Here is a 27,452-nt window from a genome sequence, read left to right as displayed (position 1 = left end):
AATGAAACTAGGACTGGGAAATACTTAAAAGACATAGGAGGCTAATCACTTGGTTCATCTGTGCACTATGTGCGTAAGAGAGTGCACAGTATGTGTGTGTGGTACGGGTGTATGCAGTTGGGCATGTGTAGTCTACGTCAGGTCAGAGCAGCCCTGCTAGTGGAGGTTACTGAGGGTCCTGCTGGCTGGATCTGCTTGGCCAGGATAAGATGGTAGATTTGGCTAATCTCAGAAGTGGGAGGGGGAGTCAACGAGACTCTGACCTCTGACACTGACACCCTGCCAGCATGCGAGGACACACTGAACACACACACGCTGCACACACTCGCACACACGCTGCACACACACCTTCACACACCATTCCACACAGGCAACGCATGGCTGACAGGTTACACTGCACTCCAGTCACAGGTCAAATGCTTTTACTCACTGCACATACTTTAACCCTTTAACCACCAATTATAAAAAAGGGATCATTCCTGCAGATTGCTGACAATTAAGAACTTAATTCAGTATTTTCACACAACGCTCAGAGTTCTTTCATATTGATTGTATGTTTTTAACATATAATTGTTGAAATGTTACAGGAATTCTGCAGGACTGTTTTTAAGCATTTTTGCAGGCATCTAAAGAGTTAAAAGTGTTCTGGATACGTCTTTGACCTTTGACCCGGGTGTGCTGCACTCTGACCTCTCTCCGCCATCGCTCTTTCTCAACTGTCAAGAGTTCAGGCACTTAAACCCAGAACAGAAACCCAGAGCAGCAAACGTTTCACCAGGAGCCACAATCAATGCAAGGATTCTCCTAACACAGACTCAGTGGCAACAATGACTTAGTCCAGAGAAGGTATTGGTCCAGGTTCAGGTTCCCCCTGCCCTAACCGTATCCATTATTAGCTAAACGGCCAATCGGATCCCAGATCAGGGCCAGTGTTCATAAAAATGCCCCAGAGTAGGAGCGCTGATCTAGGATCAGATTTGCTTTGTCCATATCCGCAGCTTGTCCATTAGAAGGCGACAGGCCAAACTGATCCCAGCACAGAGTCTGTATTCACGAAGAACGTGTCAGTGGCCTCTCGGCAGGTGAACACGTACAGGTGAGAGCCTGCATACAGTATGGTACAGAGCCCTATATTACAGAGGCTATTGTGTCCATATGAAATACAGCAAACAGGCCCTGCTATATGCCACACAAAGAGTGCGTGTGTGTTTGTGAGTGTGGTGGGGGGGGGGGGTGGGGGTTAGGCTTTTGCAGGCAGACAGAATAAGTCCACCCTCCTGTCCTCTTATCACCCTATGACTGTCCCCAGCATTCAGATACATCTGAGTGAGTGAAACACTACCCCCGAACCCACCCCCCCGCCCTTGACCCGGCCCTGCCCTGCCCTGCCCCTGCCCCCCCCCCCCCCCCAGGCCTGCCTGCCACAGGCTCCACCCTTCATCCAGTGCTGCAACCATGCAGATGGGTCAGCTGGTTTGTAAGATGATTTTCTTCCATTTTGTTTAAAAAAAATTCAGCCAGAATATTTTCCAGTCCTGAGCAGCTGCTGAGCTTCTGGAAACATTTCCATGCCATCTTTTCCTCCAGACAAAAAGATTTGCTTCCATTCAACTGTTTACTGATTAAGATTTTAAAATCTTCTTCAGGTTGTCTTTCCAGCCTGGTAGAACAATGGTGAACTTTTCTGAGCTTGGTTTCAGGAAGTTCTGACAGTTAAAACGAATCATTTCAATAAAGACCCATGAAACATATGGTTAAACAACATTTTTTAAATTTAATTTCTTTATTCCATTCATGTCACTGGCAAATATAAATTACTGATCCACGTTTCACAGAATTTTTCCTGGTTTTTAATATTTAAGTCCACATCGTCCAAATTCCCCACTTCTAAAAATAAGTGCACCAAGTGTCCACCATTTTGTATGCTTTGCTTGTTTAACAGACATACAGTAAGTCTGTCCTCGCTTGTGTGTGTGTGTATGTGTGTGTGTGTGCATGTGTGTTTGTGTGCGTGCGTGCGCGTGTGTGTGTGTGTGTATATGTGTGTGTTTGTGTGCGTGTATGACAGGGATGTTCCTGAGACACGGCTACAATGAGAGAAGGAATGACTGTTGCAATGTATATAGCTATGTTTATATTGTATAGATATATATTATATATGAATATAATATATACTGTTGTGGTTATCATACATTTGTCTGTTTTAAGGCTTTAGCCACTTTGTATATACAGAAAAAAAAAATTATACATACAAACGTACGTACATAAACAAACAAAACAAAAATGGATGACTCCCAGGTGTTACCTGGTGTAATGGACTGCATTACAGGTAAATGTGCAACTCTGGTTTTTAAAACCGCAGTCTCGATCTTAAATTATCCACACCTGCCGCTTACCAGCAGGTGCTGAAGCACCAAGGTCTGTACAAAGTGTTGCTTGAAAAGGGCGAGAGAGGGGATGGAGAGAGGGGGCGGGGCCTACCTGGCCCTCTGCACCATTTCCTCCCTGCCAGTGCTGGGACAGACCAAGTTCACACAAAGTGGAGGGGGGGAGGAGTGGAAGACACCAACAGTAAACAAAGAGAGGGGGGAACTGGGTGCTAATGCTCGATACATGACGTCTTGGAAAGTGGACTCTATTTTTTTCCCCTTTTTCTTTTTTTTTTTTTCACCTTTTTACTCGTAACAAATAAAAACAAGACAAAAGCATATCTATACAAATGGCTGTTTAAACAAACTTTACCCCTAAGTCACCCAACCCAAAAGCTTTATTCTCTTTCTGAAGACAGCGACAAGACCGACGAAACACCATCCCTGTTCCATCACACACACACACACACACACACGCACGCACACACAAGCCCCATTCACAAGCGCAGTTCGCAAGAACGCAGAGTCCCGTCCTAGCTCACCAAGGGCGTTCCTTCATCTCACCGCCCAACACTGCATTCAAGCAGCGGCACGGAGCAAACAGGCGGAATAGCTAACTGTCCTACTATCCTTTCGCTATTATTGTTTTGCTTAGAGCAGGTGGCCCTTGTCATGAAAGCGGAAGTCTCCATGGCAACGTACCGCGACAGCGTGGGAGCAGCAGGTTGAGCGCGGCGGGCACCTTAGTTCCCCCTCCCACCGCAAAAAAACGAACTCCCATGAACCTTTACATCCTCGTAGCGCAAAACTGCATCTCGTTTTCCAGACCAGAAGTTAGCCACTGAACTCCACTATTCTCTCTCTCTGGCTGAATCAACCCTTTCCTCCGCTGTACGCACTCTTGGTTGTGGAGAGCTGTGTTGGACGATGATTTTTGTCGTCACTCAGCAGTTCATTGATCAATTTAGAGCAGTTAATCACTTTAATTACTCAAATCTGAAATGGCTGCCGACTTCACGGTGAAGCCGAGCCCGGGATTCAATCCACGTTCATCCTTAACTCTGAGCAACAATCGAAAGCAAGAATTGTTATTTTTATTTTACTGCAGACACAGTTTAGCCAGCTCAACAATCAGTAAAACGAACCCAGCAAACTAAGCTGGAGGAGTGTAACACCGGCATTCGCTTGTAAGTAAAAGTTATGGACGAATGTCGATTGAATAGCGGCCAAAGTCATGGTTTTGGAGACGAGAGGAGGGACAGAGGTCGTCGGCTCTAAAGATCGCCCGCTGCTTCCGCTAACTTCCGCTAACTTTCGCAGAACGACTCGGCCATTTCTGCCAGCTTCTTCTACCCTTTTCAATTTTACTATTTTTTTTATTACCCTTTTTTCCCCTGCTATTTCATCTTTTTTGTACATTTATTTGGACATTTTTGGAGTTTTTTTTTTTTTTTTTGCTGGCACCAGTGATGGCTTTTTCAAATAACACACACAAGAATTAACGGGTAAAAAGTTAAAATTCTCGCCGTCTAAACATCACGAAAAGCCCAGTTTATGAAAATAAAAAGAAACCGCTTCAAAGCTCGAAGCTTCACTTCACCGCGCCCACAAACGACACACTCAGAACAACAGGAACAACAAAACGCAATTAAAGCAACAACTACCTTCTAAAATTAATATATTAATCTGATTTTAGGATATTAAGATTAAATATAAATACTTTGTAGATGTACATATACGTATCTGTCTGTAAACTATTTACATAAAACTGACTAATATATATTTTAAAATGATAAATACGTAAGAAAGATGGAGTTGGAGTGTACTTCATCTGTTGTGAATCGTTTCCAGGGAGAACACACACACATGCGTACGTATACACACACACGCACACACACACACACACACACTTTCTTCACAAGTTGTTTTCAGAAAGCGAGGTGAGTTGCTGACTGGTGGAGCGTGTCGTTAGCTATTCCTAAAGCCACTCAGAGCAGGAGTGCTGGTCTAGGGTCAGGTTCCAAAGGCCTGCCCATTACGAATTTACAGGCCACACTGATCTCAGATCAGCAGTCGAACTCACAGGCTGAGCCTTACAGCGGCTCTCTGTTGACCGTGGGGCCTGCTCCAGAGCTCCCCCTGCTGCCTCTACATGGAATGTGCTTTTTTCTCTCTCTCACTCAGTCAGTCAGTCAGTCAGTCAGTCAGTCTTCCCTTCTTATAAATCTAATGCACAGTGACCTTTCGCCTAACCCTTAAAAAAAAAAAAAAAAAAACAGTAAACGATAAAAGGACAAACAATTTGCCGCTGTCATCAGAGAGAGGAGGAAGCAGGACGGACTCACACCACCCCGCCCTGCCCGTGACCCCACCCAAAAACCACACCCCCCCCAACCCCAACCCCAACCCCACCCCACCCCACCCCATCACAATCTCATGCTGCACATTGCTCTTCACAACAATTTTTTTTTTGTTTTCTTTTGTTTTCTTTCTTCATAGTTAAAGTTCATGGCGGCCGGAGTGGTCTAAAAGTAAAAGGGGGGGGGGGGGTTTAGGATATTTTATCCAAAGGACAGGTCATTTACTTCACCGTTAACAGTGACTCCCCCCCTTTTAAAGAGTCGCGGGAGGCAGGAAGGAAACCGCCGCTCTCAGGGGCGGGGACAAGCAGTGCAGTGGCTTAGGCCCCTCCCACAGGGGATGCCCCGCCCATTGCTTAGAGCCCAAATCTCCGCAGGAGAAGCCCGCTGTAGATGCAGAGATTGGGGTTGTGGGGGGAGTCGGTTTCGTTAAAAATAGTGACTGCACCCGTGAGGTTACTAACATAGCTGCGGCTCCTAGCAGGAGGAATTAAGAGAAGGATCCGGAAGATCTGTCCACTTCTCAAAGTGCAAAAGAACGTCCTCGGACAGACAGACAGACGCAGCCTCCTGCACATGACGCCTCCGTTGAGAGGGCTGGGTCTCGTCAACAGCCGGAGGCAGGGGGCGGGGCTTAGCTGGTTCGGCTGCTTGTGGTTGGACCACGGATCTGATGGGCAGCCGGGCGTGGTCTGACAATGTTGTAGTGGCTGATGTCCGGTGCTAAACCAGCAGAAATTGGTGTGTGTGTGTGTGTGTGTGTGTGTATGAGAGAGAGGTTGAATCACAGCATCCAAGTTGGACACAGTGTAGCTCAATGTGGAGGGGGCGGGGCCTGGCGAATCCATGCATCTGATTGGACTGGAGACATTTCGGCTTTGGGCTGTGTCAGTGATGATTTGGCCCCTCTGATGGACAAGCAGGGAGTGAGGTGGGTGTGACTGGGTCACTAAGACTCCTGAGTGTGTCTCAGAGTGAATGTGTGTGTGTGTGTGTGCACGTGAATGTGTGTGTGCGTGTGTGTTTTTGAGTGTGTGTTAGGAGGGGGTGTCAATGGTCAGTCTCTTGGCACCAGACTGCTTTGTGCATGCGTGCGTGTGTGTGTGCGTGCGTGTGCTTGCGTGTGTGTATGCATGTGCATGTGTACATATGGGTGCGAGCGTGTGTGTGTATGTGTACAGGTATGTGTGTATTGGAGGGGGGAGGGGTCAGTGGTCAGTCTCCGGGCCTCAGGCTCCGCCTCCTCCCATGCGGCTCTGTGCTTATAGGCTGCAGGCCAGCACCATGCTGCCCTCTGGTGGGCAGGCGAGGCGGAGCAGGCTGGCGCTGGAGTAGCCCTCGTCGCTGCAGCTGCTGCGGAGGCTGCTGCGCTCGTCCGAGTCGCTGACGCTGCTCCTGCTCCAGTCCAGCTCCCCCAGGAGGTAGTCTGTGCCCTCCACGTCCACGTCTGCGTCCGCGTCTGCATCCGCGTCTGCATCCGCGTCCACGTCAACGTCAACGTCTACGTCCACGTCAACGTCCAGCTCTTCTGTAATACACACACACACCCGCAATGCTGCTCAGGGCTGAAATACACACATACATCATAAGGGCCCAAATATATTTCAGTTGCTGTCTGATGTCCTTCACTTGAGTAGCAGAAAGCATACCAGTAGGGATCACACACACACACACACACACACACATACGCACACACACACACACACACACACACACACACTCACCCTGGTCAGAGTCGGATTTTTCTGAGGACCGGGTGGATCCTGTGCTGTCCATGCGCACACACGCACACACACACACACACACACACACACACTCACCCTGGTCAGAGTCGGATTTCTCTGAGGACCGGGTGGATCCTGTGCTGTCCATGCGCACACGCTCCACTCCCAGCTGCTCTAGCCGGCGCTGCAGGTGCCTCTGCTCCCGCTGCAGCTGCTCTATGGAGTGCTGGGCCCTCCGCTCGCTCTCCTCCAACCGCTGCCCCGCGCCAGAGCGGAGATACAGAGAGTTACGCTCACATACAGTCACACAGAGTTACGCTCACATACAGTTACAAAGAGTTACACTCACATACAGTCACACAGACTTACACTCACATACACAGAGTTACACTCACATACAGTCACACAGAGTTACGCTCACATACAGTCACACAGAGTTACGCTCACATACAGTTACACAGAGTTACACTCACATACAGTCACACAGAGTTACGCTCACATACAGTCACACAGAGTTACACTCACATACAGTTACACAGAGTTACACTCACATACAGTTACACAGAGTTACGCTCACATACAGTCACACAGAGTTACACTCACATACACAGAGTTACACTCACATACAGTTACACAGAGTTACGCTCACATACAGTCACACAGAGTTACACTCACATACAGTTACACAGAGTTACGCTCACACACAGAGTTACACTCACATACAGTTACACAGTTACACTCACATACAGTTACACAGAGTTACGCTCACATACACAGAGTTACACACACATACAGTTACACAGAGTTACACTCACATACAGTCACACAGAGTTACACTCACATACACAGAGTTACACTCACATACAGTTACACAGAGTTACACTCACATACAGTCACACAGAGTTACACTCACATACAGTTACACAGAGTTACGCTCACATACACAGAGTTACACTCACATACAGAGTTACACTCACATATAGTCACACAGAGTTACACTCATATACGGAGTTACACAGAGTTACACTCACATACAGAGTTACACTCACACACACAGAGTTACAGTCACATACAGAGTTACACAGAGTTACACTCACATACAGTAACACAGAGTTACACAGAGTTACACTCACATACAGAGTTACACTCACACACACAGAGTTACAGTCACATACAGAGTTACACAGAGTTACACTCACATACAGTCACACAGAGTTACACAGAGTTACACTCACATACAGTCACACAGAGTTACACAGAGTTACACTCACATACAGTCACACAGAGTTACACAGTTACACTCACACGCACAGAGTTACACTCACAGAGTTACAGATTACAGAACACGCACAATATACAGACAGGCAGACAGACATGCATGCACATGCACACACACGCGCACACACACACACACACACACACACAGTGCTTCCTACCTTAATGTGCTCCTTGGCCTTCATCAGGAGGCTGAGGGTGGTGTGTCTGCTGGAGTCGGGGCCCAGAGGCACCAGCGATTTCAAACGCTCCAAACACAGCCGCAAGTGGGCCCGTCTGGGGTGGGGAGGTGGGGGAGAGGGGGGGAGAGAATAAAACATGTGGTCACTGTATGGTACTGAGCCTGAGACAGAGAAGCGCTTTCTGTTTCAATATGATAAACAAATAAATGAATAAACAAATTAATTTTGAGAAATTTGATTCTGAAATTCCAAACTTCTCCCATTTACCCACCAAGGATAAAATTCTAATTGTATTGAGAGACATACATCACAAATTACAGCAAAATATGTGACAGTTTTTCATAGCTAACATACGCAAATACTAGACACAAAAACACACGTTTGAATTCCGTTTATCTGTTCATTCTATATTTGTTGTATTTTTTTTCATTCTTGGGCAATACATATCCATATAGGTCATGCCAATATAGCTAATTTGAATTAGAATTTGAGAGAGACAGAGCAAGAGAGAGAGAGTGAGAGAGAGAGAGAAATTCATTAAGGATGAATTTCACAGCGAGACTCGACACCAGCGGTGGAGATCCCTCTTTACGCAACGCGGGGAGCTACGGAAGACTTTCTCTCGTTTTTACTGCAGTCGTCAGCAGAGCGCAGTGAGATTCATCAGAGGCAAAATGCGCATGAATATCTGGAAGTCTCCTTCCTTTTATTACACGCAGAGTACGTGTGGGAGTGGAGAGTGTAAGAGACAGAGAGGGGCTCAGCGTGTTAAGACCGCACCCCGTGCAGTGCTGGGCGCTCTCTACACTGTGGGGGGGACACGATGAGCCTACGTGAGCAGGACGTCCTGCTCTGGTCACTCATTTTTTTTGGGGGGGGGGGGGTGCGGCGTTGGACAGGGCAGGGGGCAGAGGTGAGCGCAGATTCAAATTTAACGGGCACATGAAGTACCGGAACGTAAAGTACCGGTAAAGGATTTCACACGCGCGTCCGAGCCAGGTCTGCCCAGAGTCCGGCGTGTCCCTGTCCTAACAAGGTATGTGTGTGTGTGTGTGTGTGTGTGTGCGTGTGTGCGTGCGTGTGTGCGAAATGCAGGTGCGTCACTTGTGCAAACGCCCACACGGTCACGGTATGTATCCACCACCTTCTCTGGACCAGTGCCAGCCCCAAAATGACAAGTCACATTAAAAAGTATGTACTCCATTATATTATTGCAACGCACATCTTCCTATTGCGTAAACAGTCTGATTTACAGGCTTTATCAGGACTGCGTTTTATTATGTACAGGATGTACCCTCCTGCTCTCATAAGGGGTTAAAGTGTCCTGCTACTACATATCATACAGCCAGTACCTAACTGCCTCCTCTCTGCTGAGGTCTGTAAACACACACACACTCATACACGCACACACACACGCACAGAGGCACAAAAAAACACACACACACACACACACACACGCACACAGGCACAAAAAAAACCACACACACAGGCACAAACACACACACACTCACAAAGGCACACCCACACGCACAGGCACAAGCACAAAGGCGTACACACACGCACACACACACACAGGCGCACCCGCATACACACAAACAGGACTTCAAATGCTTCCCACTGCTAGCTGGTGTCTATAAGGAGGTTGAGCGAGGTACACACCGGTGTCTTCTCTCCCTTTCACAGGGTCCCCACAGCAGGCTTTAAACCCGTGTGTGTGGGCAGAGCGCTGTGAACTCCAGCGTTCACGAGCCCCGTAGCAACACACGACACACAGCTCCTCCCCGTGAGTAAGCCGGCCTTAAAGAACAAACAGTGCTCCAAGACACCCCAGCTCCACTCTAGTAAAACCCCACCAACACGCACCGTCTGATTAACTGGGTAACGCACCCGGGGGGGGGGTGAAACAACTCTCCCAAACACTTTAACTCCTTGGATACCGGCGAAACTCGAGAATGCCCCCGAGCAGATCCTTTCAAAAGTTTTTCCAGTGAAACACGTCACTGTAACCACAACATGCTGCAAGAACAAATAGGTGCTTCTTTTTAAAATGGTAAGTAATCAGCAAGACCCTCACTTGTGTCTAAAGGGTTACTGAGGGCTAATTGACCCAGGTCTACAACAGAAAAGCTCTGCACCCGAGCCCTCCAGCAGGGGCACAGGACTGGCGCCAACCGCTACCTCACTTGTGTTCGGTCAAAGATAACCTGCTGTTGGCTTACCTCACCAACTCATGCCAGAGCCTTCTCCTTTACCCTTTTACCTCTTACCCCTCCCCCCATTTTACCGCAGTCCGTCCGTCCCTCCTCCTCCTCCTCCTCGCCCTGTGGATATTGACGGGTTTCTGCAGCTGTTCCAAAACGAGGGAGGGGGTAGGGGGGGAGGGGGGGAGGGGGGGAGGGAGGGCGGGAGGGCGTCTGTGACCGCGTGACCCCTCCGGTTACACAACCCGGCTCCTCTTCCACGCGCACACACACGCAGGGGTCGCGACCTTACTATTTTACCGGCGGCTGCGCGAGCGGGACGAAGCACCCCCCCCCCCCCCCCGCCCCTCGCCCCCCAGAGCCCGGGTGTGTGGAAGTGGGTGTGGCGCTGGTGTGCTTTAGGTGCGATGGCGGGCAGGCGGGCGAGCGAACGCAGGGGTGAGAGAGAGTAACGCGAGGACGCACGCGGAGAATCGCGCGTCACGCCATTTTGGGATCCGAACCCCCGTCCGCGCGGAAGCGCTACAACCATCCCGCGCGCCGGGAGAAGAAAACTCTCTTAAACTATTTATTTCACAGCCTGTGCATTGCTCTTACACTGAGCTCAGAAGAGAAGCAAGCTCTACTTCACCCCAGCGGCTCACCAAACATTACGCTGTGCAGACGCTGGAGAAAGCTACTGAATAAACGTCTGATTGCCATCTGAAATATATGAAATTACTTCATTACTTACAGCATTTACTAACAGGTATGATGTATTAAAACCATCATATCCATGTTAGCATCTATGTAAAGGGACCAGAGCTTAATAGAATTCCACATTTCACAAAAGGGATTAAAATATATATATATATATATATACTGTCAGAAGATTTCAGTGTTGAGCATTTCCATTACATTAGCCATTAACTGTAGCAGACTTCCTTATCAAGAGCGACTCACGAAGCTTGCATTTACACACCCTGTATAGATTCCCTTTTATGTGTTTCTATATTTTTTTCTGCTCGAGCATGATCCCTCCCGCTCACTCTCTGATGTAACGAGCTCTCATATCACCCATGGATATGTGAAAGAACATTTTCTCAGGCCCAAGTGCTGCCTTTCGCAGGGCCAGTGGAACCGACCCCGGCCCTGAAGCGAGGGGGGGGGGCGTATAGAAACAGCGCTCTGTGATTTAAAGAGCAGCCAGCACACTGGCAGCATGCTGGAGACTGCTTGAGTGTGAGCTTGAGTGTGAGTGTGAGAGAGAGAGAGAGAGAGAGAGAGGCAAGGACAAGAAGAGAGAGAAGAGTGGTCGAGACAAAGAGAGAGAGAGGGAGAGAGAGGGGACAGGTAAAGAGAAAAAGGGAGAGCGAGAGACAAGAGAGGTAGAGACAGAAAGAGAGAGAGGAGACAGGTAGAACAGAAAGAGAGAGAGGAGAGAGGTAGGGACAGAAAGAGAAGGAGAGAGAACGGAAGATGGGAGAGAGAGAGGGAGAGGGAGAAAGGGAAAGAGAGAGAGGTTCTGTTGTTGTGCAGTGGCGGTGCCAACAAGAATGAGGATGACAACGGTGACAGAACCGCATCCCCGCCCCCCACACAGGGCCTGGGGTTGTGTGCTCTGGGTTTACCAGCAGCTTCTCCCAAACCAGTCTGAAGGGCTGGAGGGAATTGTGTAAACCAGTCTGGGGCAGCGGTGTGGCATTACACAATACACAGAGCTCAGAGAGAGAGAGAGAGAGAGAGAGAGAGAGCAGGTGCACTGCTTCACCCCAAACCAGGACGGGACGGGTGGGGTTAGGGGGAGGGGCGCTGGTGTGGGTCACTGGGGCGTCCCGCTCCGACATTGGCATCTGCCAGGCTTGCACTCTGGCACAGGTGTTTATGTGATGTACTTCAGATTATACACTGGAGTCTAATTAGTCAAATTACAGTGTGCGGTCGCAGCTCGATGCAGCATATGGCTCAGAAGACGAAAGGGGGTGTATTTCTATAAAGATTTTATTTTTTGGAAATGTAAGCCTTATGCGTGATGGGGCGCGCCGACAAAATGAAAATGTGGCACTGCCATTGGAGCGTCAAGCCGCCAGTCATCCTGACAATTAATGGCCAATCAATGGAAAGGGGGCGGAGTCATCCTGCCACTATAAAGTAGGCGGTATACTACAAACAGCGTGCGAACACCGTGGCCAGTGTACTCAAAACGAACGCCGTGTACTTTCTTTTCAGGTCACTCCAAGCCGCGCACTTCCTAGCATTACAACATCTACACCCACGGCAACCTAATTGCACAAACGTTATGAAACCATACGTTGCAAAACTGTTTTGTTGAAATGAAGGACACAACTGAATCAATTTAAACAATTGAATTTCTACATTATAGCGATTTCGTTATATAAGCTAAGGGAAAAATGTATCGAAGCATATTACAGGCAAAATTAGAAAAGCACAAAAATTTGTCTGCAAAACGAGACAAAAGCCGTTAAAGAAATACAAGTGCAGTATTTTTCTTTCTTTTAAAAAATTTTTTTAAGTAATTTCTTCAGTCAGAGACCGCACACAAATCGGTTAAGACTACATGTCACGCAGGTGTCATGTAGTCTTATTCAGTTGAAAATATGTAGAGGGCGTTAGCTCCACGTTCTGAACCTATTGTTTCCATAACTACAATGCTCACAATAATTCATCCCCACCCTAAAGTCTTTATCAACTTAAGCACAGTGTTTGCAATGAATGGACTTTGTGTGATTAATGTGTAAAAAATTTGTTTCGATAGCAGTTGATCGAGCAATTCGTATTAAAGCGTCGGCCATTCAGGTGCTCGACAGCGAGGCGGAGGAGAGGGCGACACGTTCGCTCAGCCAGACCAGACAGTGGCACACATGGCCACGCTTAAACTCAAAACACTGCCCCTGTTCGTTTGCCTCTTGTTCGCAAAAGGGTCGTTTCGAACAGAAAGTCTGATTTCGTTTAGAGATTACTGCCGCCTTAAGGAAAGTCAGAGGGCGGCAGTGACCCCCCTTAAGCCTGTTAAATCTCTGCAGTACCAGTATCAGTATCCCCTGTCCCATCATCTCCTGACCCTGACCACACTAAATAAGGGGGTCACTAAAGGCTGAAGCTGCAGGGCTCCCAGTACAAGCTGTGACCCCCCCCCCCAGCGGGGCAGTCGCCACAGAGAGTACAGGCAGGCGGCGTCGCCTGGTCCCCAGGGGTCACGGGGTCACGGGGGCGAGCAGGCCGAAAGGTCACAGCGGCAGCAGAGTCTTCAGCCCAGCTCAGACCAAGCCAGCCGGAGCAGCCTCAACCAGGCTGCTCAGTTTAACAGGCTGCATGTGTGTGCACGTGTGCCCGCGTGTGCATACATGTATGTGTGTGTGTGTGTGTGTTTGTGCGCATGTGATACGACGGATCCCGACCCTGCTGAACACGGGCAGTACCGAAGCGCTAAGCGTGTGTGGGTGAGGTAGCGAGCTCAGCGATCACGCAGAGCGGAGCGGCAGAGCGTACGTGAGCAGCTCGCTGTCGAGCCTCATTAGCGGAAGATGGCGGCCGGAGAAAGGCCAGTGGCGGCAGTGTGACGGGCCTGTCGATGCCCAGAGAGCTCGCGTCCGTTCTGCGGCCTGAAAATCGACCCTCCTCAGAGGCTCGAGGGGGATTAGGGGAAACCGAGAAGCTTCCCTCCGCTCGCAGCCAAACGCTGCGGGTCCCCACAACGACACGTTGCAGGTCCCCACAATGACACGCTGCAGGTCCCCACGACCAAACGCTGCGGGTCCCCACAACGAAACGCTGCAGGTCCCCACAATGACACGCTGCAGGTCCCCACAACGACACGCTGCAGGTCCCCACAACGAAACGCTGCAGGTCCCCACAACGAAACGCTGCAGGTCCCCATGACCAAACGCTGCGGGTCCCCAAAACGACACGCTGCAGGTCCCCACAATGAAACTCTGCAGGTCCCCACAACGACACGCTGCAGGTCCCCATGACCAAACGCTGCAGGTCCCCACAACGAAACGCTGCAGGTCCCCATGACCAAACGCTGCGGGTCCCCAAAACGACACGCTGCAGGTCCCCACAATGAAACTCTGCAGGTCCCCACAACGACACGCTGCAGGTCCCCATGACCAAACGCTGCAGGTCCCCACAACGAAACGCTGCAGGTCCCCATGACCAAACGCTGCGGGTCCCCAAAACGACACGCTGCAGGTCCCCACAATGAAACTCTGCAGGTCCCCACAACGACACGCTGCAGGTCCCCATGACCAAACGCTGCGGGTCCCCACAACGAAACGCTGCAGGTCCCCACGACCAAACGCTGCAGGTCCCCACGACCAAACGCTGCAGGTCCCCACGACAAAACACTGCAGGTCCCGCGCCTGCAGGTTTCCAGGGGCCGAAAACGACCTTACACAGGATGGGTGGTGTATTCTACACGGCAAATGTATCTGTGCATTTGTGTGTGTGTGTGTGTGTGTGTGTGTGTGCAAAGACAGAGCCGCTATTACTTAAGACAGTGGTTGACGGTAAACTTGTGTTTCCCCTATCTGAATAAAGGGGACAGGGGCGTAAGGAGAACCTGACAGCCTTAGCTTTGAGTAACACCACGGCACATGACTGAGTCTCATTGTAAAACTGGCTGGGGGGGGGGGGCGCTGGGGGGGGGGTGGTTGTGCTTCCCCATGCTGGGTTGCAGAGGTGAACTTCTGGGGAAGTTTGACACCCCTGCTCTAGACATTCATACCTGAACCTTTTAACTCCGCAGGTCATCTTAAAATGACCGGAATTTGTATGAAATACAAAGATCAGCATGTTCTCTATTAAAAGAGGAATATTTAAATATTTCTCTTTTAGATTACTGATGCAGCGTCTTTTCTTTGGCCTCTTGCACCACTCATAGCCATCGTTAATCTCACAGTCATGACCACAGATTTAATACCTGGATTTTAATCCAGGTATTTTAAAAAAATTATTTTAAAAAAATCGGCAGGTCGCTTTCTGTTTCTCAGAAACCCATCTCCCTCGTTCTTCCGCTTTATCTATTGCTTTCGATATCTCTGAAATGGACACAGAAATTCTTTCCACATTAGTTTGTATTGGTTTCGTTTTTTGAGAATGTGAGAATTTTTTTTTCCTGTATCTGTCAACTATATATAGGTGCGAGCAGTTCTTAAGATCCTCCGCATTCTTTGAGTTCTTTCCCGCCCACTCTTCAGATCCTGGAGCGTCTCGGCGGACGGTGAGCCAACTCCACAAGCGCATGACATCCAGTTATCGCGTATATTTCCAGAACACGACGTCCACATTTCCTTTTCCGATAACATTAAAAAAAAAAAAAAATTTTTTTTAAATCACTTCCGTCACATTAAAACTGACATCACCCCAGTTCCAAGAATCAAGGTAAAGATTGTGGGTGGTGTCGTGACAGTGTCCCCCAGAACCAGGAGCCCCGGGTTTGAAGTTGACACTCGACAAGCTTCCCCGCACTAAAATAAAACTACGCTTTAATGCGTAGCGTAGCAACAGGCGCGAAGCCGTGCTGGGTTGCGCGTTACCGCGACGTGCCTCAAAATGAAACGGGCGAACCAGAGGAAGGGGTGTCTGTGCGTCTGCGCTTCCCGAGCGACGTCCCAACAGACGGGAAGGAAGGCAAAACGTCCCGTTTTTCCCGCCTTTCCCACCCCGGAAAAATCCGAAAGACATCTGCACCGCCCGAAAGCGAACAGAATCATTTCAGCGTCCCTGTCGACCACTTCAGCTCCGACAGCAACCTCCGGGGTTAACCCCCAGAACCAACGCGCCTCAAGAAACCCCCGATTTTAGAAATGAGTCCGAAAGGTCCCTGTTTTCCCCCAGAGCAGGTTTTCTTCCCCCTCTCTCTTAAAGATGGAGGCTAACTGGACACACAACTGGACAGGCTAACTGGACACACAAAATGCTCTCTCTCTCTTTCTCTCTCTCTTCTAGAACACAGAACCCTGAAGAAGAGCCCGGTGCGGAGGAGTTCAAAGCTGGAGCGTCAGGGTTCGAGGCGCCCCTCTCCACGCCCCAGATTCCTGTGCCGCCTCCGGACGAGGAAGGAAGCGGGTTTTTGATGAGGCTTGTATTTCGCCAGGAGAGGGAGGTAAAATGGCCGCCCTTTGTATTGTTAGTCACTGTAAGTTGATTAAGTCGTTGATGCCCACACACACACAAACACGCTCTCTCTCTCTCTCTCTCCCACTGGCCCCGGGCCTCGGGCGTCCACGGCATGCATTATTCAGGGCGCTGGGCCCTTTGTCCTGGATGAGTGGGAACGGCGAGCGGGGCCGTGGGAGATCTGCTTCATTAGCATCACGACTGAGACCCGACTCCACCCGCTCTGCTCTGTGAGTCTCCGGGGTCATCATACAAACGCGCACACACACACACACACGTCATACAAACACACACACACGTCATACAAGCACACACACACACACACACACACACACGTCATACACACACACACATACATACATACACACACACACACGTCATACAAGCACACACACACACACACACACACACACATACATACAGACACACGTCATACAAACACACACATACATATATATACATATACACATCATACAAGCACGCGCATACGCATACACAAACGGCATACAAACACGCACACACATGCATACAGATAGATACATATACACACGTCATACAAACGTGCGCACACACATACATAGATACATACACACATATACACACACAAGTACATCTCAGTCATGCCCACAGATTTATACCTGGATTTTTTTTTTTTTTAAATCAGTAGATCACTTTCCGTTTCTCAGAAACCCATCTCTTTAGTTCTTCTGCTTCATCTATCGCTTTCAATTTATTTGAAATGGACACACACAAATTCTTTCCACATTAATGGTTTCGCTTTGAGAGAATTCTATCTGTTGTTCTTTTGTAGTCCGCATTCTTTGAGTTCTTTCTTGTCAAATCTGGGAGCATCTCGGTGCACAAACACACTCACACGCACGCACACACACACACCATACATACACACACACACACGCACGCACGCACACACACACACACACAAATAAAATGTATAGACTTGGGACTAGTCTACATGTACTTGTGTGTGGAGGTGCGAGGAGGAGCCTGTGCACATCTACACACATGTAGCACAAACAGAATCCAGACACAGCAGATTAGATGCAGGATCCCTGATCACTTCCTCTGAGGTATTCACACTGAAAGCCCAGATACACGCTTGCCACAGGTTTCCATTCAGGTCATACGCTGGCCTTCACCTCCCCCCCTGCGCCGCAGAATCTCTGATGGACAGACAGACAGACAGACAGACAGACAGACGGGCGGGCTGGGAACTGGGCCTACCTGTTCTTCTCCATTTCATTGTGCGTGGACCTGCAGGGAGACACAAAGCAGACGCGTTCGCGTTAGCCAGCGTTAGCAGCTGCGCCCAAAGCATTCCGCTTCATTACAGCAACGACTTTCATTCACCCTGCGCTGTTTTCATAGGCGTGTGTGGCGCTGCACACGCATTTCAAAGCAGGGGGAGAAAAGATTAAAAAGTGAGCGCATAATAGATAGGCACAAACAGATTTTTTTTTAAATTTTAAAAACCCCAAGCATGTTCTAATCACCAATCAGCAAGTGAGCGCCGTGTGTGTGTGTATATGTGTATACGTACACGAGTGTGCACATGTGTATGCGTGTGTGTATACGTGTATGTGCATGCATGCACATGTGTGTGTATGTGGTGGGGGAGGGGAGACAGTGCGTGAAATACCAAATGAAATGAAGTCCTTACAGGAGCGTGTATACTCCAGCTAACCAGAGTGGGGGAGGGGGCTGTGAGGGAGGGGGGGAGGGGGGTAAACTTAGCAACAGTAACCAGAAAAGAAACCGCGATAACGGTAACGGTGCTGTCCTCATGCTCGTCACACTGGACCCTAAAGCCAGGCGGGGAAGGTTCACTCCGCGACGCAACCCGACGCCATTTCCACTATGGCTGCCCGTTGCCATGGACGCAGGGGAGATCAATCCACAGCTTTAATGGAAAAGGGTTGTGTAGAGGGCGACCTGGGGGGCGAGGGGTGCGGGGGCTTGACTGCACCTCTACCTGAAATCCTAACCTCTTTTCACCCATGCTACCCTGGGGAGCTCTGAACCCAGGCTCCGCCCAGTCCGTAAATCAGCGAGGCTAATGAGGCTCGGAGACCTGCCACCCGCAGACCGTAAATATGGCCCACGGGCTCCGTACAAGCACACCCATTACCACAGGCACACAGCGCAAAGGCCAATTACGCTTCTAAAATATTTCATACAGTATTACTACAACGCATTTTTTACATTTAAATACAGGAAATACGTGGTATACTAAACGAAACAATCATATAATAAGGCCTGAATGAAGAACCATTATTTTATTTTTATTTTTTTAATGTTTGGCCATTTTTTGACATACCACATGGTCCCCCCTGTGATATGAAAGAGGGTGAATGAGTAAAGGAGGGAAGAAGGCAGGAAAAAAGAGGGATGACACTCGTCCTCCATGTGTGTGTGAGAGAGAGGGCCATCTGTGTTTCTCTCCCTGCATGGCGTATTCTCCTCAGACAGGGGGGTGGGGGTGGGGGGGGCGGGGTGTCACGGCCAGCGATGACATAATACCTCTCGGGCCCCACCTCCCACCTCCGTGTGCCCCCCAGTGTCAGCTCCCATCGCCCACAGACACGGGTCACCTACGCGCCCCAAAACTCTTTAACTCTTTCAGCGCCAGTACAGTCACAATTCTGAATCCCAAAGAGGTTTACTGAGCTGCTGTGTGAGCCAGGGACACACGCGGTTTTCTGCCCATCGACACACACACACACACGCGTCGTTTAAGGCGTGACATCACAAATATGAGATTAGAATGTTCGTAACTGAACATTCTAATGCTGATGTCACAATCACTACTGGTAACTGAAAGCACATGGAGTTCTAGAACACTGCACTTAGAATTTTGAACAAACATTCCAAAAAACCTACTTTCCAAAGGGCTTGTGCTCTGGCTCAGCTCACTGTACAGGATCATACCTCAATTCCAGCACAGTACTGATAAATCTGTGCAATTTCTTTAATGCTGCAGAAACAAACACAGGCCCACTCAGCAATCCCCTGTGCATGGCTAGTCTATGTTATACATGACTTTATCAAGTCATAACACAACAGGGCAAATCATATTAGCCAGTGCACACACTTCTTTAATGGCATGAGAATAAGTAATATGTAATATTGCTTATTCTGGTATGCTGGTATCTTGCTGTATCAGGGGTGCATATCTCCATTCCTAAAGGGCCATTTTAACCGGTGCCGGTTTAACTTTGCACCAATCATTCACCTGGTTTCAGTTTATAAAAAGGTCACACACACCAACGCTGGCTCGCTCCCATACTGGACCCCGGTAAAAACATTTTCACCAGGGATCCATAGCTGTGGCTCATGACTGAGTCGAAGCTGTCAGATTGGGGCTAATTAAATAATTAAGAGCGAAGGCTGGCCCGAAATCCTGAGACAGATCGGCCCGGGAGAAGCACCCCCGCCTCGTACGTTGGCGTGTAGCGTGTATTCATGCACACGCGTGAGGCGTGCGAGTGGGCTGGATGACACGGCTCTTCATCTCCGTAATGGAGGCCATCTGACTGCTGGGAGAGATAGAGAGAGAGAGAGAGAGAGAGAGAGAGAGGGAGGGAGGGAGGGGGGAGGGAGAGAGATGGAGAGAGAGAGAGGGGAACCGAGAGGGAGAGAAAGAGAGTAACATGGAAAGAGAGATGGTGAGAGAGAGAGAGGGAGGGGGAAGGGGGGGAAACGCCAATACCCACCAGCAGGAGCTCACTCCCCTCCCCCACCCACACACACACACACCGCCATGAAAAAAGAGGAAGAGGGAGGGTAAGAGACGAGGGGCGGAGGGGCGGAGGAAATCACTCTTGGGCGAACAGGTACGGCGCGGCCGGCTCGCGAACTTGAAAGGAGCCGGGCTGCGACGCTCGCCAGCAAAATGGAGGGAAGGAGATGAATGGATACCGGTGCTTTCCGGGAGAGAGTTTCCCTGCATTTTCCATCAGGAGGTGTCAGGGCTTATTAGCGGCGTTAGCGGCCGGGGCAATTTCACCATCTCCCTTCAGACGCGCCGCCTGCCTGGCCCGAGCCCGGGGATAACGGCGCGACGAGAAGAAAGATTTTCGCGAGGCGGCGGCTTCTGAAAGTGGCACAGGCAGGCAGGAGCCGCGCGCGCATTGTTTGCATCCGCGTCAGCCCGAGAGAGAAGCTCATTATGCAAATGAATAATCTGATAAGACGTACTACAGTGTTCTCAAAAAAAAAAAAAAAACCGTGGGTACTTGAGAACGCGTGGGTGTCGTTTCGCGTAGCTGGCGGCCGCGATGGCTTTTTCGGTTATTCACTCTGTGCAAACTGAAAAAAAAAAGCTGGCCGCAGTTATTCAGCTGTGTTTCCTGGGTGGTGATACACAAATCTTTTTACTACGGCATGTGGGCCTGGACTTGGTGTGCCAGTCTTGAGCCCTTTTCTTCTTTAAATAGCCTCCGTGTGTATGGAGGAAAATTCAGATGCCTAAAGGACAGGCCACTTTAAACAGCCAGAGTTAGGTGACTCAGGTACGGCAATGAGAGCGTGGAGTGTGTGTGTGTGTGTGTGTATGTGTGCATGCGCGTTTGTGAGTGTGTGTACATGCATGTATGTGTGCGCACCAGCGTTTGTCAGTGTGTGTGCATTTGTGAGTATGTGCTTGTGTATGCGTACGTGTTCAGGAGAGGGGGAAGGGGAGTGTGCTGTGTTTGTGAGTGTGTGCATTTGAATGTACCTGTTCAGGAGAGGGGGAAGGTGAGTGTGGTGTGTTTGTGTGTGTGTGTGTGTGTGTGTGTGTGTTTGTATGTATGTATTCAGGAGAGAGGGAAGGTGACAGTGTGTTCCCCATGGGTGTTCCTGCAGGAGGGGGGAAGGAAGAAAGGAGATTGGAGAAGAATGGAAAAATCTTGCTGAAGGAGGACAGAGGAATGACAGGTTGAGAAAGAGAGAGAGAGAGAGAGCTACACCCGGATTCTTCACTTCACCCTTTATGGTTTCAGGGAAAGGTTAATGAAAAGTGGATCATTATTAATATTTATGAAAATTAACCACGTGAAAACGTGACCATTAATGAGACGTGCATCTGACACCTAATAAAGCCTCATTGCCGTGGCACGTATGCCAGTGTCTCAGCTTGAAATTAAAATGGAACAACACTGCAGCTACTTAATGTCAACAGACTAGATATCCTCAGAAGCTTGGAGGAGTTTGGTTTCCATGACAATGTAACAACTGGACACCAATCATTTGAGCTAAAATATGCACAGATGCTCGGGTGGCGTTTTTGATCTCAGTAAAACGGAGTGCGACCCCAAATGAGGAAAGTTACTCAGATGACTGATCCTACTTCCAGAGGGCACTGTATTTCGTTAGCAAACAAGCTTGCTAGCTTCACAGTACTGCCGACATCACTGGTCTCAAGGGACTGTCAACCAATTACTGCAACCACGACTTTAGGGTGCATCTACAAATAATACTCACTTAACCTGTTACAAAGCACTAGGAGACAACTGGTTGGGTAACTCTCCCTCAAGTTAATTAGGGTGGCAAGCCTCTTCCCTTCCTTCAGATAGTTAGCTCATATTTTTAGTGTTTTAGGATTGTGTAAAGAGGGAAAATTCTGTTGCTTCATACGGAGATGCAGGCTAGTACTCACATCGATGCAACCTTCCGTTCGATGTCATAATCGTCCTGGGCTGCCTATTGGGTCAGTCACCTCTTAAAGTGACTAACTAGGTGTCAAATGCTAGCTTCCGCCAATTTTGACTTCCAACCGAGAATCGACATCATTGCCAACTGCCTCTTCTGACATCCTCAATATTTTTACTTCCATTTTTATGAATATGAATCATGTTACCAGCTCAACGGCTTTTAATTGACTAATTTTTATATATTTGCCTCCCCAGAAAATATCCTGTTGTCTTTCTACACAATTGTCAGATTTTGCCATACCTAATGTAATGCTATGCAATGTATAGTAATTCTACATAATGTAATGCTACTCCATGTAATATAACGCTATGAATACGTTTTGTTGTTTTTCCCCCCATTGTTGTAATTTGTTTATCCTTCCTGTTTTTCTATTGTCCTATTTTAGTCCGTTTTTTGGTTGTTTACTGTGTCTGTTCCCAGCACCCCGTGTCATTTGAAAAGATTAAACTAAACGCTGGTTCCTTCATTTAATTGAACGTTTGAAATGCTGCTGTCCCTCTCGTCTCACCAGCTCTGTAATCCCCCTTTTGTCAGCTCCTGATTTATTATGTTTTTTTTATTTATTATTAGTGTTCTTCCGCTGACATCCTTCTCCTACTGCATCAACATTTCTGTCCCGTTGTCACAACCAGTGTAGCGTCTCACGTTTACACTGGCATTACATTTACATTACGGGCATTTAGCAGAAGCTCTCATCCACTGAGACTCACACACAATCCATTAATACGGCTGCGTATTTACTGAAGCTGTTCACGATAAGTACCGAAACTGAGGGTACGAAGGCGGCGCCCCCCCCACCTGAGAATCGAACCCGGATTCAGCGCTACAACCCCAGCTCCCTCTCCAACACGCCCCGCTCCCTCCATATTGCGGTTGGTGTTTATCGTTTTTTTTTTTTTTTTTTTTTTTTTGGAAACAGGTTTTCTACCGCAACGAGCGAAGCCCTGTACAAAAGGACCATCGTGGCTGGTATGTGATGCGTCACAGCCTGCCTGAAAGGACATTAGCCATTCCCGTTTTTAATATTCCACAGAAGCAGAAGCATGCAGTCACATTCCTGAAAGTCAGCACGGGGACATCTCAGTACACTGTGCGTACGCCGAACACGAGTCCTCTGAGTGAGAACGAAAGAGATTAACTGCCGGGCGTCGCCGCAGGTGGATTAAGAAGTGGGGTGTGCCGGTGTTCAAACAGGCGTCGCTAACACACGTGCGCTACACCCGTAGCACTGGCTAGCGTGCGGTAGAGCGACTAGCGCTGGCTAGCGCGTGGTAGAGCGACTGACGCGACCTCGCTGACCAGAGTGGAACAGAGCGGCTGAGGGTTCGGCGTGCGAAGCGTGAGTCTTCTCTGCTTTCTCTACGAGGCCACGGGGCTCGTCTCCAACGGCGACGGCCAGAAACATGAACTACGAGCGCGACGCTGCTCAGGACGCCATATAAGGACTACAGTGCGTGCGCAAAAAGACAGACTCAAACTGATGGTGGGAGTAAACAGCACTCTCTGAAAACAGTTCTTACTAGCTGATGAATTCAATTCACTGGTAGCAGTGAAAGAGACAACATGAATGTATGTGAATGTGTGTGTGTGTGTGTGTGTGTCTCTCCTTTTCTCTATCTGTTTGTACATGACAGAGGTCACCAGCACAGGCTACCAAACAGGCCAATCCTAATATTTGAATAACACTGGGCTCCTATTACCAAGACAGCTTAGGTATAAATAGACCCAAACGCTCCTTTGCCCGTGTCCAGCTTTAATATCCCGTTATCTCGAGCCACCCTCTACCGGGACGTCCTGACACACAGATTAGACCGCTGGCTCTTGTCAGGGCTGGGCGTCTCCATAATCTGGATAACGACGGGCGTCGTGCCCTTCTCAAGGAATCTGTCCGGGGACGTTTCTCTGTTGGAGACGCCTTGAACTGACCTCAATCTGGGCTGACTGTCCTTCCGCCTTCTCCCAAACTAACGTGCGACACCTAGCAGCGAAAAAAAGCTCACACACACACGTGCACACACATCACATCACATCACTCCACCATACGAGTCTCACAGGATTCGTTTCTCATCTAACTCACTCGCATGTTCTCCCACACGGAATTGTAATCATCGACCCTCTAAAACAGGGCTGCCCAATCCTGTTCCTGGAGATCCACCGTCCTGTGGGTTTTCATTTCAACCCTAATTTGGCGCACCTGATTCTAGTGATTAGCAGCTCAATGACATCTCTAGTTGTTGAATGAGATGCGCTTTGTTTGGGTTGGAGTGAAAACCTACAGGACAGTAGATCTCCATGAACAGAGCTTGACAGCCCTGCTCTAGCTGCTGAATTAGGTGTTTTTGTTAGGGTTGCAGTGAAAACCTACAGGGTGGTAGATCTCCCTGAACAGGGTTGGGCAGCCCTGCTCTAGCTGTCGAAATGAGGCGTGCTTCGTTAGGGTCGGAGTGAAAACCTACAGGACGGCAGATCACCAGGGTTGGGCAGCAGACAGGGTTGGGCAGCCCAGCTCTAAAGCATAAACCTGAGCAGTACCCACAGGTCTGCATGCCATCAGCATGAATACGCTTTACCGACATGACCGGCTCCTGACTAACATGACGTAAAATTTCAAACCCACAGAAGGATGGTCACAGAAACGGAACAGGGGAATTCAAAGGAATTTCGTGGGGGAGAGAGTAAGGGTGTGAACGCTTCCTGCGCGACTGCTTAGATTCAGGTTCATTCGGGGGTAACTGGATATGTCGGTTTAAACGTTTTCCTTCCCCATTCCTTTGATGTGTAAGAAGCGCTAAATTTCACCCCTGCAACAGAAAGAACAAACCCTGGTATGCCCTGGTGACGAAGCATGCAAACGGCTGCGGTTGTGCCTTCTGTTTCTGCGATGTGTGTGTGTGAGAAATTCATTTCATTTCGCCTATGTCTCTGTAGGATGTCAGAAATCTGGAGCACAGAGGGTGAAATAAACAGCGGGTGGGGTAGGGTGGGGTGGGGTGGTGTGTGTGTGGGTGGGGGGGTGCAGTATTGATGGATGCCTGCTACGCCACTGAACCCCAATATGACAGAGCTGCACCACGTTTCTCTCACGAGTAACGTAATGCACTGAATTAATTGCTCTTAATATAAATGCAGACACTGAGCACAAGGGTGTGTAAGGTGTGCAACGATTCAAATTACCTGCTGTTGGAACTTTTCTTGCTTTTATTTTTCCGTTTCAGGCTATCCCTTTCTTTGCCGTTGCTGTAGGGTAACATAGAAGCATAGCCGTGTTCTGCCTCTGCAAAAATGAGAATTTTTTTACAAACGTGTTTTCACCCAACGACTTTCATAGATGTACAGCTACGCATGGAACTGCCATGGGCACGAGAAAGGAGACAACTTGTCCAGTGCAGAGAAAAACATTTGTTATCGTCACTTAAGACAACACGCAGATTCTGTGTTTGCCATGTGAGCGCGTGCGAGTGGACTGGGCTGATTCGGTGCGAGAATCCATCGCTCTCAGTCCAATGATGTCATCTGAACTCGAGTAAACCCGTTACCCAGCCAAACCACAACAGAAAGAGCGGATGGGTGATGCGCTAGGATAGACCCGATCCTGTACGATATCCCATGCATCTACCAAGTAATAGAATCTCGTGAAAGCTTTGAAACAACCACTTAAATAGCCACATGCACAAACACGTCTTTCTGTCAGGCTTACAGTAGCATCTATTGTTTAAACAGACGGCTGCAATTTCAATAATGAAACAAGCTCACAGTTGTTTTGGTAGCAATGTGCACCTCAGACATTACGACAACGTTGCCTTAGCAGTCGATGCATGCACTTTTCGTCCCCTCTAATGAAGATGGAAAAGCAAGAATATCCCAACATGATACTAATGCAAAATGAAACATGTAGCACGGCAAATGAATACACAAATAAACATGTTTGCGGAAACAATGCAATGTTTCCATTTGTTTTAGTGCATTTGCAGACTCGTAAGTACTAGGTCGTACTCATGCATTTTACAGTTTTACACACACAAAACACAAGTATAAAATATGAATAATCAATATGATCAATATACCTCTTTCTCTCCGTTCCAGATATTCAGCAGCTTCGATCAACATCTGCACCATTCCTACCGCCGCCATTTTCCACAATAACACCGATAAAATGACAATCCGGGTCAGAAATGAAAAGGAGCCTGACACGCTGATGTACACTTTCACTAACTGTATTGGTCTTCCAATGCAACTGACAATTTGCAATGCACTTTTTGTCCTTTTCTTCGTGAACACCGAGACAAAACGTCGACCGTGGTAGTTTGTAAGAGGTTTTAATTATTTATTTAACAAGCTAGCTGGATTGTTTTTGTTCTACTTGAAAACCCCTGGTAAACAAAATATTGCTGATACTTGGCAGGCTAATAAATACAAATGAACAATTAATTACGTTAGCAAGCAATTTATAGCTGTGGATGCAGATTGCAACTGATATCCTTGTATCTTCTACTTAGCTGGCTAATGTTACCTACTGCTTGTTTACCACAGCTAACCAGATAGTAAGCTCCCAATAACAATGGCTAACACTAGTAATTAGTCCTCTGTGTAAAACTGATTACTTACTGACGTTTGCTGGTGAAATTGTTCGCACTGCACGTTATCTGTCCAGCTCTCTAACAATAACGTTGACTAAGCCTGTCAAGTTCCTTTTTGCTTGACTGCAAACGTCAGCTAACTGATGGAAAAAACGTCTGTTAATATATTGCGAGCTAGCTAGTTATCTAGCTGTATTTTGAAAGTTACACAGTAACTGAAGATATTGTCATCCAACGTTAGCTATGTTTTAAGTGTTCCTGATAAGCAAACAATGTCCAAGCAAGCTAGCTGACATTAGCTTTAGTTATGCTAGTTGTTTAGTCTAAAACGTTAGAAATGTCCAAATCTAGAACATTACAGAAATGCTAAATTAACTATCAACTGAATTAACTTCAAAGCGAATATCGTCCTGCTGAAATTCAAATAGCTAACTTAACTTGCTAAATTACTGAACTAGTTTGGCTTGCTGGCCAGCTTGTTACGTGAGACTCGCTGCTCCGCTCCGAATGTACGGACTGATCTGTGACTGACAGCGACGAGAGCGGTTTGTTTATTACAAAAAAATGGCACGAAAAGTCGCTAGCTACTGACGAACACCGACCCAGCCGGCACCAGCTCGCTACTGTACTTCTGTCAGCCTATCCGTGCAAACTTATCAGCGATTGGACCCAAGACATGTTAATCCGATTTCGTATTGGGCAGAACGACTGTCAGTTTCTTCAGCGACAACGATATGGAATCGCTGTTGTCAAGTTGTCAAGGGGCGGGGTATGTGCAACAGACGGCAGTGTTTCGCCATTTCGGCTCAAACGAACCAATTCTAAGCGTACATTCGAGCCCAACTCACAGAGCCGTAATGGACCCTGCTTTGGAATTGAATGTACCCTCTATGATTTCAATTGGTCCATTCCACCAAATACCGTGGACAAGT

At 48.4% G+C, this 27,452-nt stretch overlaps 1 protein-coding gene across 1 annotated transcript; it reads right to left on the bottom strand.

The window, feature by feature from the left end:
- Positions 1-5,766: 5,766 nt before the first annotated feature.
- mxd1 (MAX dimerization protein 1) lies at positions 5,767-27,151 on the bottom strand. Its single transcript, XM_035378565.1, has 6 exons — positions 26,008-27,151; positions 25,118-25,217; positions 17,474-17,503; positions 7,890-8,004; positions 6,550-6,709; positions 5,767-6,257 (listed from the first exon to the last, which is right to left on the bottom strand). The coding sequence occupies exons 1-6, from the start codon at positions 26,072-26,074 to the stop codon at positions 5,992-5,994; spliced, it is 738 nt and encodes a 245-aa protein (XP_035234456.1). The 5' UTR covers positions 26,075-27,151; the 3' UTR covers positions 5,767-5,991.
- Between the last annotated feature and the right edge of the window lie 301 nt (positions 27,152-27,452).

The sequence above is a fragment of the Anguilla anguilla genome, chromosome 10, assembly GCF_013347855.1.
Source record: "Anguilla anguilla isolate fAngAng1 chromosome 10, fAngAng1.pri, whole genome shotgun sequence".
NCBI classification, from domain to species: domain Eukaryota; kingdom Metazoa; phylum Chordata; class Actinopteri; order Anguilliformes; family Anguillidae; genus Anguilla; species Anguilla anguilla.
This window is presented reverse-complemented; position numbering and strand designations above follow the sequence as displayed.

Bases quoted from the DNA above. Each gene is read 5' to 3' on its own strand.
- mxd1 (XM_035378565.1), bottom strand. From the start codon at position 26,074: ATGGCGGCGGTAGGAATGGTGCAGATGTTGATCGAAGCTGCTGAATAT. The intron at 17,504-25,117 runs GTAATTTGAATC...GTCTCCCTGCAG, and splicing joins AAGAAAAGTTCCAACAGCAG to GTCCACGCACAATGAAATGG. The intron at 8,005-17,473 runs GTAGGCCCAGTT...TCCCCACCCCAG, and splicing joins AATGAAATGGAGAAGAACAG to ACGGGCCCACTTGCGGCTGT.